General features: G+C 46.1%; 1 protein-coding gene across 1 annotated transcript in view; it reads left to right on the forward strand.

The window, feature by feature from the left end:
- KLF7 (KLF transcription factor 7) overlaps nt 1-17,937 on the forward strand; it is a 93,576-nt gene that overhangs the window by 34,724 nt on the left and 40,915 nt on the right. Inside the window, exon 3 of the mRNA XM_083474863.1 lies at nt 15,126-15,735. Within this exon, the coding sequence (XP_083330989.1) occupies nt 15,126-15,735 (610 nt within the window). The remainder of the gene's footprint in view (nt 1-15,125; nt 15,736-17,937) is intronic.

Consider the following 17,937-nt stretch of genomic DNA (forward strand, 5'->3'; position numbering starts at 1 on the left):
ACCATTACAGCCCCGTGACGTCAGCGCGCAGCGTCACGCCGGGAGGGACACACGAAAGTGTAAGTTTCATTTTTTTCCCCTCCCCCTCGCCTTCCTTCTGTGCCAACCGCCAAAAAGCCAAGAAAAAAGCCAAGACTTTAGGGCAGCAGGTCGACACGGAAGAAGCTCCTACCTAAGGACAGGTGCGACGGCCGTGTCCTCTTCTGCCACACTTGGCAGCCCTGCCTCACGGTCGTGACTCCCACCCTGATTTCTCCCCGCAGGCCGAGCGGCACAGGCAGCCCAATGTGTCCAGCCCAGACACAAGCCCCGCTTCCCCACTCTAGATCCTGAATGCGACCAAGTGCTCTGGACTCCCGAGCAGGGTGGGAAAGAGGACTCGCATCTGGTAGCCTCCGGGCTCCTCGCCTGCTCGAGGGATGGCATTGCAGGCAAGCTGCCGGCCGTCGCCATCGCCGCCCCCTCATGCGAGTGGACCTGCCCGGAGTGGTGGGCCGGGGGAGGCTCGCTCTCTGTGGGGATGTGGCCCGCACGCGCGGCCCCGCTTCCTCCTGCCCAGGGCTGAGCTCCTTACCCGCGATCTCGGTCTCGCGCACGCGGATCCCACTTATTCCGAAGCTCGCGCCACTAGCCGGGGCTCTCACACCGTGCCAGGGCGAGGCGGCGCGGCCCACTGACGTCATCGCGGCTCGCTGCCGCCCTCGACTTCCCTGTTCCCTCCCCTCCCTCGGGTCGCCGTGGTTACCGAGGACTGCAAGCTGCTCGGGCGAGTGTGGGGCATTAAGTGGGAGAAGGAAAATTAAAATTAAAACTCGCCTGAAGGCCGCCTCTCCGGATATGAAGCTATCTTTCGAATTTTTTAATTTTTCCCGCGGCACACCAGGCAACATCTCGCGGCACACTAGTGTGCCGCGGAACAGTGGTTGGGAAACACTGGTTTAGACCACAGTGCCACCTGCATCCCTGGCTACCCATATGTTAAGCTCTTCATAAGGGATCTGCAGGTGCCCCCATTATCCATGCCAGGGGCGGGGCCTTCTCAGTGGGGGCACCTGGCTAATGGAATGCCCCCCCCGAGAGGTCCACTGAGTGCCTACTTCATTTTTAACAATGGGAAATGAGTTTTTGAATATGTGTTCAGGACTCTTAGGCTTAATCTTTGCTCTTCTGATGGTCACCACTTGGCTTTAAATGATAAAATGGTTACTGTTTCCTGTTAAGTGGGGATCAGCCTGTGTAAATCGGGAGAGGACGTTACTGTGGGAGTGTCTGTTTATGTAAACAGGGATTTTTGCAGCAGAAGAAATATTCTGAATAAGCCACCTTGAAATAACCTTGAGTATACCAGGTAGTAGGTACAAATTGTCCAAGCTATTAACACTTTCATTACATGGTTTTTAATTTCTAAAGACTAACCAGGGCAACAGATACAGATTTCTTCCTTTCTTATCATTCTCTCTTCCCACCCTCAGCAGGATATGTCTTTTTCTGGCAGGATTCTTCTCCGTTTGGATATTTCTGCATTTCTCATGCTGCTCATAAAGTGTCACCATTTTAAGTGACCCTCTATATTAACTAAGCTTCAACTTGCCGATATTGGCTGTTTGGAGTCTTTCCTAGTCTCTGACTCGTGCTTTCTTATTTGTTCATCCTTGGGTTTCTTTCATATTAACTTTCCAGTGTGTCAGGGAAAATGTCTCTGATGAAACAGTTTCTGTAGAGACAATTATTTCTAACCCCCAACCCCTCAGGCAAATTCTTAGCGGTAGGGGGTGGGGTGGAGGTAGAGAGAGATGCACTTTTTTCTCTACTTCAAGCTCAGCAAAGCTTATAAAGTGGTTTTCCTCTTTTTCTCTATAATACAGTATTGATTTTAGCTAGGCTTTCGGGCAGTAGGTGTAGTTCTCTTCAGTTTAAATGCTTGTGCAGTTTTGAAATGCATTTTCCATTTATCTTTAAAACAAAGCATGTTGGGTTAAAATGCGCAGTCCTTTTATAAGAATTCAGATGTCCAGTTTTGCTCCTCTGTGCATGCTTTCTCTGAGAACTTCCTGCTTTGAATTCCTTTAAGAGCTCCTCCGAACATTCGGGAAAAGTGCATGGATGGTACAGTTCTCCCAGCCGCATTCTGAAATGGAGCGGTTCTGTGAGGACTGTACCACGTGCTTTCTCTATACTTCCGAACTGGAATTTAGTCAAGCATCAAGGTTAACAGATGATTATAACAAGATCTGATTCCGTGCCCTTGAGAAGCTCCTCAAGGAGGCCGTTAGTGAGTGCTTTCCGCTTCTGGAATGTGGATAAACATGCCCTTACGGGAACAGGAGAAGTGAGCAGAACAACAGGAGCAGAATGGTGCGAGAGAAAATGTTCAAGGTATTTTATTTTAAAAGCTGCCGGTCATGACCTTGCTTGGCAGATTACTCTACCTGAGAAGCTGCGCTAATAACAAAATTGTGGATAAAACTTTTTCATATGACTGTCTGCCTATTGAAAGCTTTCAGGGACAAGGACCAACGTTTTTGGTGGCTTTTTAAAGTTTTGTGTACGGGACAGAATGAACTAAAAACAAAGGGCTTTAATTTCAGTATTGCCAAGCCCTTGCTAAAATGGTTGACCTGGCAGTTAAGATATATTCTGCGTGGACCGTGAGAAGCAGTAGCCATCATGAAAATATATATTGAGGCAATTTTCACAATGGTTGTCCTGTAGGATATTCTTCAAGGTCCAGTTCAGACATTCAGATGCAGCTGGACTCCTCTGAAATTAAAACACACATGCAACTAGCTGATCTGCTCCTACACAGACGCTTGTTTTGTGGCCTGAGAGAGAGGCCATGTTTATAAAGCTTTCCTGCGCAGCTGCTTTGAGCCGATTCTTCCTTATCTCAGGTGTGCCCAGGCAAATAATTTTACAAGCCTGGTTTAAGCAGAGGGCGCCAACAAAAGCCATGGGAGACAACTTGAAATTAACGTAATTTTCATCATGCTTGAGATACCTAAAATAATATTGAGGCTTCAAACCTGAAAAGGCCCTGCTGGTTCCCTTTTAAGACTTCATTGGTAGATTAAAGCAGATTTTGTCAATGCCTGTATGGAAGATGCTCTCTGAGACATTGCAAATGGAGGCGCCGTGTTATCTACCTCCATAATTAATGACTCTGTGGCATTTCTCATAAGAGCAAATGTTCATGCTGTTATTCATTGGCCTAAGTGTTTTCCTTAGTCAAACTATTAGCTCTGGAAATAAAAAGCAGAGACAGGGCATGGAGAAAGGGGAAAAGAGAGAGCATTTATTTTATGCATCCAGACTCCAATTTGGGTGGGCATGTTTACCTTTTTTAATAGGTTGTTATGATGCTTTTTAATTCAGATATATATTCAAATCATTCTAGGTTCATTCTAGGTTCATTCGTTCCTCCCCACTGGTTAACTCAGTGGGAATACCATCAGATCTCTCCATGGAATTGTTTCTTGTATTTGCTTTACTACTTGTAGAGTCCAGTAGGTAGGAACTGTAGACTGAGAATGGTGGAAACTCTTGACTTGGTCCTCCACCGTTCCTTGTTGCAGGATCATCTGGGCTTGACACTGGAAGGATCAAAAATGATGTTATATCGAGCCTTTATTGTGGTATTTTGAAGTCTGCAGAGGTGGGGCATGAGAGAGGTCTCCTCTGGTTGTCCAGAGGAAGGCAACCAAAATGGTCAAAGGCCTGGAAACGATGCCTTATGAGGAACGGCTAAGGGAGCTGGGCATGTTTAGCCTGGAGAAGAGGAGGTTAAGGGGTGATATGATAGCCATGTTCAAATATATAAAAGGATGTCACATAGAGGAGGGAGAAAGGTTGTTTTCTGCTGCTCCAGAGAAGCGGACACGGAGCAATGGATCCAAACTACAAGAAAGAAGATTCCACCTAAACATTAGGAAGAACTTCCTGACAGTAAGAGCTGTTTGACAGTGGAATTTGCTGCCAAGGAGTGTGGTGGAGTCTCCTACTTTGGAGGTCTTTAAGCAGAGGCTTGACAACCATATGTCAGGAGTGCTCTGATGGTGTTTCCTGCTTGGCAGGGGGTTGGACTCGATGGCCCTTGTGGTCTCTTCCAACTCTATGATTCTATGATTCTAGGTCTTGAGAAATGGAAAAGGACTGAAAAGCAGGAGATCTGGGTTGATTCTGAGCACCAGCAGCTTCTGAATCTTCCTACTGATGTTGGGGATCTGAAACAGGTTTCCTTTCCCTGTCCTGACAAGGTTAACATGGCTGGCTATGACTGAAGTATTGGCACATGCCGGTTCCTCAAAAGACACATTGAGTGAATTTAGAGCAGTGTTTCCCAACCTTGGGCCTCCAGCTGTTTTTGGACTACAACTCCCATCATCCCTAGCTAGCAAGACCAGTGGTCAGGGATGATGGGAATTGTAGTTCAAAAACAGCTGGAGGCGCAAGGTTGGGAAACACTGATTTAGAGTACACATTTTGCAGCTGTCCAAGGTACTCAACTGCCTGAATGTGAACAGCCTCACAGCTCCATTCATATACAGTCGTACCTTGGAAGTCGAACAGCCTAGTTCTCGAAACGTTTTGGCTCCCGAACGATCAAAACCCAGAAGTGAGTGTTCCAGTTTTCGAATGTTCTTTTGGAAGCTGAACATCCGACGGGGTTTCCGTGGCTTCCACTTGGCTGCAGGAACTTCCTGCAGCCAATCAGAAGCCACACTTCAGTTTTCAAACTTTTGGGAAGTCAAATGGACTTCCAGAACAGATTCCATTCAATTTCCAAGGTTAGGTAAAGGTAAAGGGACCCCTGACCACTAGGTCCAGTCATGGCCGACTCTGGGGTTGCGGCGCTCATCTCGCTTTACAGGCCGAGGGAGCCGGCGTACAGCTTCCAGGTCATGTGGCCGGCATGACTAAGCCACTTCTGCCGAACCAGAGCAGCGCACGGAAACGCCGTTTATCTTCCCGCCGGAGTGGTACCTATTTATCTACTTGCACTTTGACGTGCTTTTGAACTGCTAGGTTGGCAGGAGCAGGGACCGAGCAACGGGAGCGACTGTATAATATAGATACTTTTCTTTTGTTCCTTAGTAATTTTAAGAATGAATACATGTAATGGAAGAATGTGCTGTAATTGGCACAGTTCTAGTGAAATGCACAGACATATTTGATTGGAATGTGGTGAATCCAATGCGGTTTTCCCCAACACTGGGACGCCAAATATCCCCAGCTTGCTTGGCCAGTCATGATGGGAGATGTAGTTGAATAACATGTGGGAACCCAAGTCTGGGGAAATTGCATGAAGGGGCTGCTATGCTAGTACCGGGAATGTTTTTTTTCTTTGCAGAAGACCTTGCTAGCATAAGGAAATCTAGAGGCAGGGCCGATCCTGGCAGTGTGGGCTAGGAGCACAGCCCTGCTCCTCAGTGCTCCTCTGTTGCCCCTTTCATACCTGTTCACAAACAGCTGCTTTTACAGAAGCTTCCATGCAACCAGAATACCCAGTTGCGTTGGCATCCAGGTACCAATGGTTTGCGCTGCCTGTCGGTCAGTCTCTCCCATTCCCTCTCTCCCCCTGCAGATGGCCACACTGACACATGGGTACCCCTAGATCAGGGCCAATTGCGGGCTGTGTGCCAGGAGCTGTGCCCTTAGGGCAGAGCTTTCCAGACCGTGTCGCGACATGTTAGTGTGTCGGCTGCAGTGTGTAGGTGTGTCGTTCAAACGCTCCCTCCACTCCTCCCGGGGCTGGAAAAGGGTTAGTTTAACCTCCGGTTTGCTAGTAAAACTGAATTACTGCATCGCAAAATGATGCATGTCTAAATAGTGTGTCATCAACATGAGTGCCTGGAGGCAGTTGGAGGATGGATGGCGGCTAACAGATTGAGGTTGAATCCTGACAAGACAGAAGTACTGTTTTTGGGGGACAGGGGGCGGGCAGGTGTGGAGGACTCCCTGGTCCTGAATGGGGTAACTGTGCCCCTGAAGGACCAGGTGCGCAGCCTGGGAGTCATTCTGGACTCACAGCTGTCCATGGAGGCACAGGTCAAATCTGTGTCCAGGGCAGCTGTTTATCAGCTCCATCTGGTACGCAGGCTAAGACCCTACCTGCCTGCAGACTGTCTCGCCAGAGTGATGCATGCTCTAGTTATCTCCCGCTTGGACTACTGCAATGCACTCTACGTGGGGCTACCTTTGAAGGTGACCCGGAAACTGCAATTAATCCAGAATGCGGCAGCTAGACTGGTGACTGGGAGTGGCCGCCGGGACCACATAACACCAGTTCTGAGAGATCTGCATTGGCTCCCAGTACGTTTCCGAGCACGATTCAAAGTGTTGGTGCTGACCTTTAAAGCCCTAAATGGCCTCGGTCCTGTATACCTGAAGGAGCGTCTCCACCCCCATCGTTCAGCCCAGACACTGAGATCCAGCGCCGAGGGCCTTCTGGTGGTTCCCTCATTGCGAGAAGCGAGGTTACAGGGAACCAGACAGAGGGCCTTCTCGGTAGTGGCGCCCGCCCTGTGGAACGCCCTCCCTTCAGATGTGAAGGAAATAAGCAGCTATCCTATCTTTAAAAGACACCTGAAGGCAGCCCTGTTTAGGGAAGTTTTTTATATTTTATGCTGTACTGTTTTTAACATTTGATTGGGAGCCGCCCAGAGTGGCTGGGGAGACTCAGCCAGATGGGTGGGGTATAAATAATAAATTATTATTATTATTATTATTATTATTATTATTATTATTATTAAGCTCTGCCTTAGGGCATCCCTGCCCCTTCCTGCCCCTAACACATGACTTTGAGGTTCAGGCATGCCATTTGAATGGGGTGTGCAGCTGTAGAGCATACAGTACATTGGTCATCCTCTGCAGTATGTAGGAATTTCATGGGAAATGGTTGGGGATTTCTCATGAAATGAACTGAGGATTTCTCACCCAACCAACCGATGAATCAAGTTTTCCCTGTAGAAAGTTTGATTCTTTCTTATGCAGCATCCAAAAAGGGTTGACATTGGAAACTGTGTCTACAGTATAACGTGAGCATTTCACATAACAGATCTGGGGCACTTTTGCCCTTTGCAAATCACAAATGTGTTTCCTGTGTGTACACTCCATTGCACATCATAAAGCATGAGCAAACAGGTCACCCACTTTTACAAGGCCAAATCTGCATAACAGGATTTCAACAGGTGCCGTCATGAACAAAGATCCAGCCGCGTAAATTGGGTTCTTCTCCTCCCCGCCCCCCAATTTTCTTTGTCACTTTACTGAGATATTTAGTGTGGCCAAAGCACAGTCATGTATAATTTCACAGTTTTCAGGATGCTGATGCAAAAGTAAGCAATCATTTTAACAGAGCCGTATACTCTAAATTCAGCCTTTTAGATTTCTGCTTAGAGGTTTTTTTAACTTTGTACTTCTGCTAAGAGTTTAGCACTTTACTGTATCACTGTGGACATAATTGGAGAATGTGCATGATGTGAAGAAGAATTTGAATTAGCAATCACTAATAGTTTAAACTATCTGATACCTTCCTAAGGAATCACATTTGGCCACAGAAAAACATTGCTTAGTTTCCTTGACCTCATCTGCTAACTTTTGTTTTCATCTCACCTTCTTCCTGTCTGCATATTCTCTTTGTCTTTTGAAGTTTTGATCTTTCAGTTTTCCCTGAAACATTCCCAATTTAGGGATATGTGTGTGTCATATGTGCTTCTTAAAGGAATTCAGTGCTCTTTTTAATTGCTTCCGTACTCCCAAACCTTAGGGAATCGTGTTTTTCAGACATTCTCTTGTAACCTCAAGAGCTAGAATGTAACTTTTTTTTTAAAAAAAATGAAAGCTGAGGTTCTTTTCTAATTGCCTGCCTGGTGCCTAGGGCATTAATAAAAACAGCAGATATTGCAATAGAAGTGATAATATTGCAGCACTGATTCCTAGGGCTTTGTATTATGCTTCTTAGTGCTCATGTGGTCTCTACCTTCAACATCCACAAGGGTAAGGCAAATCTCTCATTGGCTTCCTAAAAGCTGCAATTGAAAGTTATCACCCGGGATTTTTGCAGTGATGGGTGTGACAGTCACATGAAGCACATGGCAGTCTGGCTTTCCTTTCTTGCCCTTGTGCGTTTCACTTGAAGGCCACCTCCTACTCAGCGAAGAGCACCGATAACCGCTTGAAAATGGGACATAAAACACGCACGATTGGTTTGCACATTTAAATTTCTGTAGCTATAATAATTTAATAATAACAATATTTATTATTTATACCCGCCCACCTGGCTGGGTTTCCCCAACCACTCTGGACAGCTCCCAACAGAATATTAAAAACACGATAAAACATCAAACAGTAAAAAAATTCCCTAAACAGCTTGCTAAAAACATTAGGGGCCAGATTCCATGAAGTAGTTCCAACTAAGGTCTCCCGCTAGTGGAATGGGACTTGCCACCCTCCTTTCTTTCTTTTCTGGGGGGACGCATACCCCTAAACATTTTGTGAATCTAAGTTTGGCCTCATTGAGGGGCAATATTTCAATATGAGGAGGAAAATGAGAGTACCCCTAAACATGCCGGGGGAGGGGAGGAGAGGTTGTTCTATTAGACAAGCAGAAATCCTATAACGTTTGTTTTAGTGCAATACAGTCATACCTCGGGATAAATGTGCTTCAAGTTAAGTATTTCCGGGTTGCGCTCCGCAGCGACCCAGAAGTAACGGAGTGCATTACTTCTGGGTTTTGCTGCGTGCTCATGCACCGACGGTCAAAATGATGTCACACACATGCACAGAAGCGGCGAAACGCGACCCGTGCATGCGCAGACGCGGGTTGCGTTTGCTTCAGGATGCGAACGGGGCTCCAGAACTGATCCCATTCGCATCCCGAGGTACTACTGTACTAAATTCCTTGCTAGGTGTGTACCCAAGATGTGCTAAGCATGCTGCAAAAATGGATGGATGTGGAATTGGCCTACGTACTGGGGGAAGGGGAGGCAGAAGAAGATAAGGCTGGCAAGGATCTTTCTCAAAGATAAGGTAAAGGTAAAGGGACCCCTGACCATTAGGTCCAGTCGTGGCCGACTCTGGGGTTGCGGTGCTCATCTCACTTTATTGGCCGAGGGAGCCGGCGTACAGCTTCCAGGTCATGTGGCCAGCATGACTAAGCCACTTCTGGCGAACCAGAGCAGTGCACGGAAATGCTGTTTACCTTCCCGCCGGAGTGGTACCTATTTATCTACTTGCACTTTGAGGTGCTTTCAAACTGCTAGGTTGGCAGGAGCAGGGACCGAGCAATGGGAGCTCACCCCGTCACGGGGATTCAAACCACCGACCTTCTGATCGGCAAGTCCTAGGCTCTGTGGTTTAACCCACAGCGCACTGAGCTTTAACTTCTGGGAAGAGGGGGCATTGGGCGAGGGTTCTCACCCATGCCCCAGAATGGTAGTTCCCACAGAGAGATAGGATCTCCACCCACCCCCTGCAAGCTGGAACAATCAGGCGCCGACTTCTCATTTCTCTTTAAGGAACCGCATTCTTCTTGAAACCCTGTCGATCACATCATGCAGTGACTCTGGCAACGAATAACATCTATCAACTTCTCTTTATCTTGTAGCAGCTGGGCCACGTCATTTATCTTTAGGTGTCTTTTGTTCGGTATCAATCTTCACAGTACAAATCTGTCTCCTCTTTCAGCTTGCTGCGTGCTAGTGTAAAGTGGAGCTATGGTACCTTGGGTTACAGACGCTTCAGGTTACAGACTCTGCTAACCCAGAAATAGTGCTTCAGGTTAAGAACTTTGCTTCAGGATGAGAACAGAAATCGCATGGCGGCAGCGGGAGGCCCTGTTAGCTAAAGTGGTACCTCAGGTTAAGAACAGTTTCAGGTTAAGAATGGACCTCTAGAACGAATTAAGTTCTTAACCCGAGGTACTACTGTATCTGCCAAGGCTCAATTTGGATTTAGTGTACAGTGGAAATAGTACCTGTTCTTAACCTGAGGTACCACTTTAGCTAATGGGGCCTCCCGCTGCGCCGCCACCGCACAATTTCTATTCTCATCCTGAAGCAAAGTTCTTAACCTGAGGTACTATTTCTGGGTTAGCGGAGTCTGTAACCTGAAGCGTCTGTGACCCAAGGTAATACTGTATTTTTAAGTAAGGCTTTTGTTTTGAAGCACTGAGCCGCAAAACCTTCTCCAAAAATATGGCTAATCTCTTAACTATCTTTGGTGTTGCTGCTGCCAGCAATTCCAAGTAGATTGCAGAAATTGGTGTAATAGAGATCTGCAAGAAAATTGACAGAAAACTTTGTGCCATTCCAGTTTACTTTGTGCAGATCACTGGCATACATTAGCGCTTTCGAGCCCATTCCAGACACAGTGAATATCTGTTAGGTAAAACGTATCCTAGTATTCCATCACCAGGACTTCTCTGTTTTCTGAGCACTGTTTTGTTGGTTCTAGTATCTAGCACGGAATATACATTTCCCGAGAATATCACCAGCTTCCCTACTCATAACAGGCTTATAGCTTTGGTGGTTATAAAGGAAATATGGCCCGTAACACTAGCAAGTTTCCTAGGAAAATGGGATTTGGAAAATTTTCCTATACAAATTAGGATACTTTGCATTGGAAAACTTTCTGGGGCCCAAGAGTGCTTTAATTTGCTGTGTTTGGTTTACATGTATTTAGCAAGCAGAGCTAGAATGTTGAAGCTTGCCTAATGTTATAGTTGCAGTTGGCATGCATTCATTGTGACTAATGAATTTACGAAATACATTTTTCCACGAAGAAACAGATAAAGCACGTTTTACAAGTAATGTTTTCTGGGGGGGGGGGATAATCACATCACATTGCTAGCTAGCACACCCCAAAAGGTGGGCTTCTTGAATGCAACAGGCAAAGCCAAGTGGGTACGAGTATAATTGGACAGATGATTCTTAATGCATTTCTGAATGTTTTGTGCAATGAAAGTTTCTACAGCAGAATAGAAAGTTTCTAGTGCAGAATATGGCAGCAAGGCTGCTCAAGGAGGTGACTAACACTTGTTCTGAAAGAGCTTCACTGGCTGCCAATATGCTGGTGGATCTCCTCTCTCTCTCTCTCTCTCTCTCTCTCTCTCTCTCTCTCTCTGTGATTTTTTTAAAACTAATAATAGCATGAAGCAATGTAAACACCAAATAATGAAGAAGTGTGCATGCACACGAAAGTTCATACCAAGAACTAACTTAGTTGGTCTTTAAGGTGCTACTGGAAGGAATTTTTTTATTTTGACCAAATAATGAGTAGCAATCACCAGGAATAAAGCAAAATACAGTCATTTTACACACACACACACACACACACACACACACACACACACTGCAGAAAATAATAACAGCATGTTAAATTAGATCAAATCACCAAGCCAAAAAGATGCATGAGTCCCACAGGGTCTGGGTAAGATGGTGCGTCAGGTTTAAGGTCTTCCACCTAGCAGTTCAAAAGCACATCAAAGCGCAAGTAGATAAATAGGTACTGCTCCAGCGGGAAGGCAAACTGTGTTTCCGTGTGCTGCTTAGTCATGCTGGCCACATGACCCAGAAGCTGTCTGCGGACAAACTCCGGCTCCCTGGGCCTATAGAGCGAGATGAGCGTACAACCCCAGAGTCGTACGTGACTGGACTTAACTGTCAGGGGTCCCTTTACCTTTACCTATTAGCATATTTGGGACTCTGAACAACTTGGGACCGGATTCCTTCAGGGAGGCCTTACACTTTTTTATACCCCTGTGTGGTCACTTCTGCCCTTGCAAGAGGCCCTCTTAGTAGTTCTGTTTTCTCCCGAAGTTCACCTTACGCCTACTAAGAGCAGGGTCTTTCGTGTGGTAGCACCTGCCTTTGAGAATATGCTTCCAATAAACAGCAGACCAGGCACCTTCCATCCTGGCATTTATTCTCACCTGTTTACTCAAGGCTTTCACTGCAAGGTGATCCATCTATGTTGATACAGTAATTTGATACAGTGGTGCCCCGCAAGACGAATGCCTTGGAAGACGGAAAACTCGCTAGACAAAAGAGTTTTCCGTTTTGGAGGTGCTTCGCAAAACGAATTTCCTATGGGCTTGCTTCGCAAGACGACAATGTCTTGCGAGTTCCTGCTGGTCCCCCCCCCCCTTTTCTAAGCCGCTAAGCCGCTTATCAGCTGATCCGATCAGCAGATAAGCCGCTAAAAGCCGCTAATAGCGCTAATCCGCTAATCCATCAATGGGCTTGCTTCGCAAGACGAAAAAACCGCTAGATGAAGAGAATCACAGAACGGATTCTTTTCGTCTTGCGAGGCACCACTGTACTCCAATTTGCAATGTATTTTGAATTTGTTTTATGGACGCAACTTTTACTGTTTTATGGTGTTCACCACCATGGTGGTTTTTGTAAGGTTACAAACAGATAAATAATAAAATAACAGCACCTCCTTCTCATGCCCCATTTGGGGGCCAGGGTGGCGGTGTTATGCCAACAAATTTGTTTTATAACATAAGCTTGGCAACTGGAGATCTTGTTTTTGTGTGTGGTTTTTTTTACTTATGATGTCGGACTGAGAAGGAAGAAGGTTATGTAAGGTATTTGATGTTTTCCGGAGCAGCAAAATTGCATGTGAAGAAAGAATCTCTGTAATGCATGAAAAAGCGTCAACTTGTAGCAAAGAGCAGGCGGTTGAGAATTGGGGTTCAAAGGAGGACGGCCCTTCCTCATTTTGTTTTGCAGGTATTTTATCTGTAGTTCTTCTCTAATGGCACAAACGCGGTGCTAAATACAGAAGAATTCTGTGAACTGGAAGGCTAAAGATAACAATGCGTATTTGGCTTCATATAATTAATTTGCAGATGACCCGTGGGAATGTGGCAGGCAGGTTGTGCTGCTTTCACAACAGTCTTGCAGCACAACCCCACACAGGTTTACCCAGAATTTTGTCTTGCTGTGTTCAGCGGGTTTCAGTCACTAGTAAGTGTGCAGCCTAATTCAATAGCAGCTTCTCCCCCAACGGTGGACAAGCCACAGGCAGCACCTGGGGAAAAAGACTGATATATGAACTTCGAAATCATAGCAATCAAAATGCAACAAATTGTTTCATTCGTTCCCACCTCCACTTGATAAGCATTGTGCTTTAAAACGTAAGCAACCTCTTAAAAACTTCTTCTTTTTTAATGGATACTTTCTGTATCCTGAAAATAGACCCAGCCTTATCAGAACCTTGTCTAGCCATGGAGTGTGTTGGGTTTTGTTCCTGTTGTTGAAAGCTGAATCTTTTCCACTCTGTCCCGTTCTTTTTCCCTCCCCACCCATCCAACCTTTTGAGTTCTCTCCCCCTCACCACCACCCCATTTTTTTATTTTTTAAGGGAAGATGGCCTTGAGGAGGTGGTTTTGTGTTTCAGAAGCAGAAGGCAAGGCTTGACCAGCTGGTATCTTGAACTGACACAGGTGCAAAGACCACGGGGGGTGGGATACAAGAATAATTATAGGTTTCTGAAGCATCAGGCCTTGCCTCAAAGGGGGCTTGCGGAGAACTGTTCTTTATGGAAAATTAATGACAAGGCTCGAAGTCTGTCAGGACCACTATGGTTGTCATAAGAGGAGTAATGCCTTAAAGGGACAGCTCCCCCCCCCTTGCCCTCTCCACAGGAAGTTCGGAGACCAAACCCTGCATTTTAATGTCCAGGCAGTGGAGAATTCAAATGACTGGCGTTAGACATAGCCTCCACGCTTGCTAACCTGGGGATTACGTGCTCTTAAGAGTTTTCTGTGCAGCAGAGAGTAAACCGACGCCAGGAAAAGAGAGAGAGAGAGAGAGAGAGAGGCAAATATTTCAGCCCTGTGATAGAAAGAAGGAACATCCTAATACAGTAAGCCCTCAGCTTACACAGGGGTAACATTCCAGGGATAGTGCCTAAAGCCAATATCAAGTGTAGTCAAACCGTATTGAGTGCAATGGGATTGCCAAAGACTTTTTTCCTCCTCTGCTCAGTCCCGCTTTTTAATTTATTTATTTTTTGTTTTGTTTGTTTGCCAGGCATGTAAAGCTGAATGCACACACGTTAAATGTGCACCAGTTGCATAGAATGCTTACTGAATTCTACCTGGGGGGTGGGGGTGGGAAGTGGACCTTACACTGGTTTGTATGTTATAGCAACTCCTATTCTCAGGGTGTTTTTCCTTCACTACTCAGCATTGCGTGGAAAGGCTAAAATGTAAAAGGCTGGCCGATATAAATGGACAGCACTTTCGATACCCCACTTTTCTGTCCCGGTGGCCTGGCATTTACACCAACAGCCAGCTGTTCTGAGCAGAGGCCTCAAGGAGCTTTCCCCGCTGGTTCCTCTTGCCCTGCTGAAAGGAGCTAGGAGCCACTGGGCTGAAAGCAACCTGGTTTGCACTGCAGAGGAGCACTTCCTGTGCCTTCCACCCCACAAAAACTAAAGCTTCCCCTGTTTGGTACAGAGATATTTGTGCCAGGACCCCAGAGAAGATGCAACTGCAGCCTGCGAATAGCCTGCTTGTGTGCTATAAGCAAACCTTTCAGATGGATCGGGGAAGGGAAGGAATTTGACTGATTGTGGCGCAGCCTCCTAACGTTTGGGGGTTGGTTCACAAGTGGTTGCTCCTGGGGTTGCTAGGCAACTGGAAAAGGCCTCTGCTGTCCTCCGTCTTCCTCCCAGAATGGAGAAGTGGCACTTGTAGCTGTTATTCTGTAGGGAAATTCATAGAATTGTGGAATTGGAAGGGACCTTGAGGGTCATCGCGTCCAACTCTCTGCAAAGCAGGAATCTCTTACCCAACATGGGCTTTGAACCAACCACCCTGAAATGAAAAGTCTTGAGCTATAGCACAGCAAATAATTTATTTCTCCTTTCTTTTCTTATGACTGTTTTGGCCTATCCATATGTTTCCGCCAGTTAGGGAAGGGATGGGGCAGCTGTGGCCCTCCAGATATTTCTGAGCTACACTTCCCATCATTCCCATTGGCCTTGCGAATGATGGGAATCGAGCGGTACCTGCAGGCCCGTGGGTTCCCTACCCCTGTGCCTGTCTTCTGTTTCTCGGCAGTGGCAACTGTTGGATTGGGTGATCTAATGATGTCTTCCTTCTCTGTCTGCAGACATGCCTTGAGCTGGAACGCTACCTTCAGACGGAGCCCAGGAAGATATCGGAGAGCTTTGGGGATGACTTGGACTGTTTCCTCCACACTGCCTCCGCTCAAGACACAGAAGACACCATCCAGCAGCCGGACCCCCTCTTGTTACCTGTAGACATGAGTCCTTGCGACAAGAATTCCAACATGGACGTTATCGTCTCGCGGGACAAACTCCTGTCCGAGACTTGCCTCAGCTTGCAGCCTACCAGCTCCTCCACAGAGGGCTATACTGCCGTTAACCAGGCCCAACTCAACGCAGTGACCTCACTAACGCCTCCCTCCTCCCCTGAGCTCAGTCGCCATCTTGTAAAAACCTCACAGACTGTCTCCGCGGTGGATGGCACAGTTACGCTGAAGTTAGTTGCAAAGAAGACCGCCCTCAGCTCTATAAAAGTCGGTGTGGTAGCACCGGCCGGCACAACAAAGTGTGCGCTCAGTGACAGCGAGCAAGGAGGGACGGGGGCGGATGCTTTGCCGGAAAACAAGAAGAGGGTTCATCGCTGTCAGTTTAATGGGTGCCGGAAGGTTTATACAAAGAGCTCACACTTAAAAGCGCACCAGAGGACTCACACAGGTACTTACGTTGGATTCTTGGGTCTCGTGCTTGCTTGTTTGTTTGTTTGTTTGTTACATTCAGAGATGAAGTCCCTAGATGAGAGTTGTCTACTGGAAGATGGTTTGGAGCAATGTGTTCCATGCGCTTCTGAAGTGGGGGGTGGGAATTTGCTATCTGAGTATGACCTTGCTTGCGTGGAAGACCCCTGAAAGAGTCTCAGGTACATTTGGTACACGTTTCAGAATTCCCCCAAAACACTGGGGATACAAAGCCTGTGTTCACATGTAATGCTATGCCACATCTTCTGGTTTACTGTGAGCAAGCAGCATTTGCAAGACACGACCCTCAAGCGAACGAAGCAACCAGGGCTTCAGCCATGATCCTGAGTTTTTAGGTAATGGAAAGCCAAGGTTTGCTGGTTTGTTCACCCCACTCATGCCAGGGGAGGAGCAAAGTGAGAGCATGCTGGGAGCACATAGTTTGTGAAATCTGGATTACTGTTACATGCAAACACATCCAGTGGGGTGCACAGGTCATTGGATGTGAAAAGCTTTTTGCTATTTGCTTGAACCATCTAGATTTGCATATCTTGGTCACAGAAAGCACCTCCAAGTATAGCATATATTCTCTCCGTGAATGATGCGGATTAATGTAGCAGGATTAATGCACTGTCAATGCTGTTAGCTCGAGGGGGTGAGTGAATTGGCTTTCTTTCACACCTGGTTTATGAGTCTGGCAGTTCTTTGATGGAATGAGTTGAGGACAGAAGAGTGGGCTGGATTCTAGTCAGTTTAGCTTTGTAATGGTCGCATGCATTTCAAGTGGTGAAGTCTGTGAACTAATAGGATTCTGCAAAAAAAAACCTTCAGGGAAACGGCTTTAGTCCTATTGCCAAAAGAAATGTAAACTTCGAAAGACCTGCACTGTAGTTCCCATCCCACAAACAGTTGACATCTGGACAGCAGACTGGGCAAACACACAGGTCACAGACTTTCCCGCTGGGCTGAGACATACTGTATTTCTGTTTAAACTATAGTGATTATTTATAAAGGTGCATATATGTGCTTAGGCTGGTAGTTGAAATGACACTTCTCGGTGTCACTTGTGCCGGGATCAAGGAATTTTTCTGGGCGGTGGTGTTTCTACGCCTTTGAGCTGGGGCTTCCTCTCAGTATCTTAAGAGTACTTTAAAAAAAAAAGGTTTCAAATAATTGCAAAGAAACACCCCAAAACTTGAGATGTGCCCTTTCCTAGGAATAATTTTGTGCTGTTGATTTTGCATCATCGTCATTACCATGCCATCACACTTGTGAAACACCACCCCCTTAATTCTTTCCAGAGTAATCTTGCAAGGTCATTGCTTCTTCCCATGCTCAGATATGGCAGCTGACATAGAGTGTTTTGCCCAAGGTCACAGATACCTATGGCTGACCACAGGTTTGAATCCAGGTGTCCCAGTCAGAGTTTAGTTTTTTGTCTAGCAAATTGTATCCTCTTCATGTAGAGCTTTTCACTGTGTGAACTACATCACATTAGAAATGATTTTAGACATTCAAGGAGGCCCAAGGTATAAACCTCTAGCTGAACTCTACAGTCTTAGTATGCACAATGTGGATTGCAAAAGTCCTTGTGTCAGAATTTCTCAGTGGAAGAAGGGAGAAAATGACATATTGAAATGAGTGAGCTTTTAAACACCCAGTCCTCCATAAGTTCTTTCCTCTCTAAATATTCAGATTACATGAGTTGAGCTATCCCGTCTTCTTTCTCTACACTCTCTCTACTCTCAGAACATTTCTCAAAATAATTATTCTGCAATTGATTAATGTCTCTGCTCTCTTTCTCAGCTTTCCTCATGAGGATGATACAGTTCCATGACTGCTGTGCTATTTTTTGCTTCTAAAGGAACTGCTGAGTCAGTTTCCTCAATTTTGCTGTTGAACATGCAGTCTTTGATGATAATGCCACCACGCCATTAATATGTCTTTATAAAAGAGAGTTCCTGGAGATAGGTTTCCACCCTTATAAAGATAAATTTCCTGGACTAGTAGAAATTCATATTATGCAGAGGATTTTCAAAGACTGAACTATTCGCTGTGCTGTAGAGTTTCTGCATTGTAGTGGCTTAAAATCATCTCTTGATCAAGGGCCACCTTGGCCACATGCTTTCCATGTGGTGCTGGGGAAACTGTGGGTTCATTTCCAGCAGCACACCAAACCATG

This window comes from Podarcis liolepis (genome assembly GCF_965112155.1).
Source record: "Podarcis liolepis genome assembly, chromosome: 1".
Classification (NCBI taxonomy): Eukaryota; Metazoa; Chordata; class Lepidosauria; order Squamata; family Lacertidae; genus Podarcis; species Podarcis liolepis.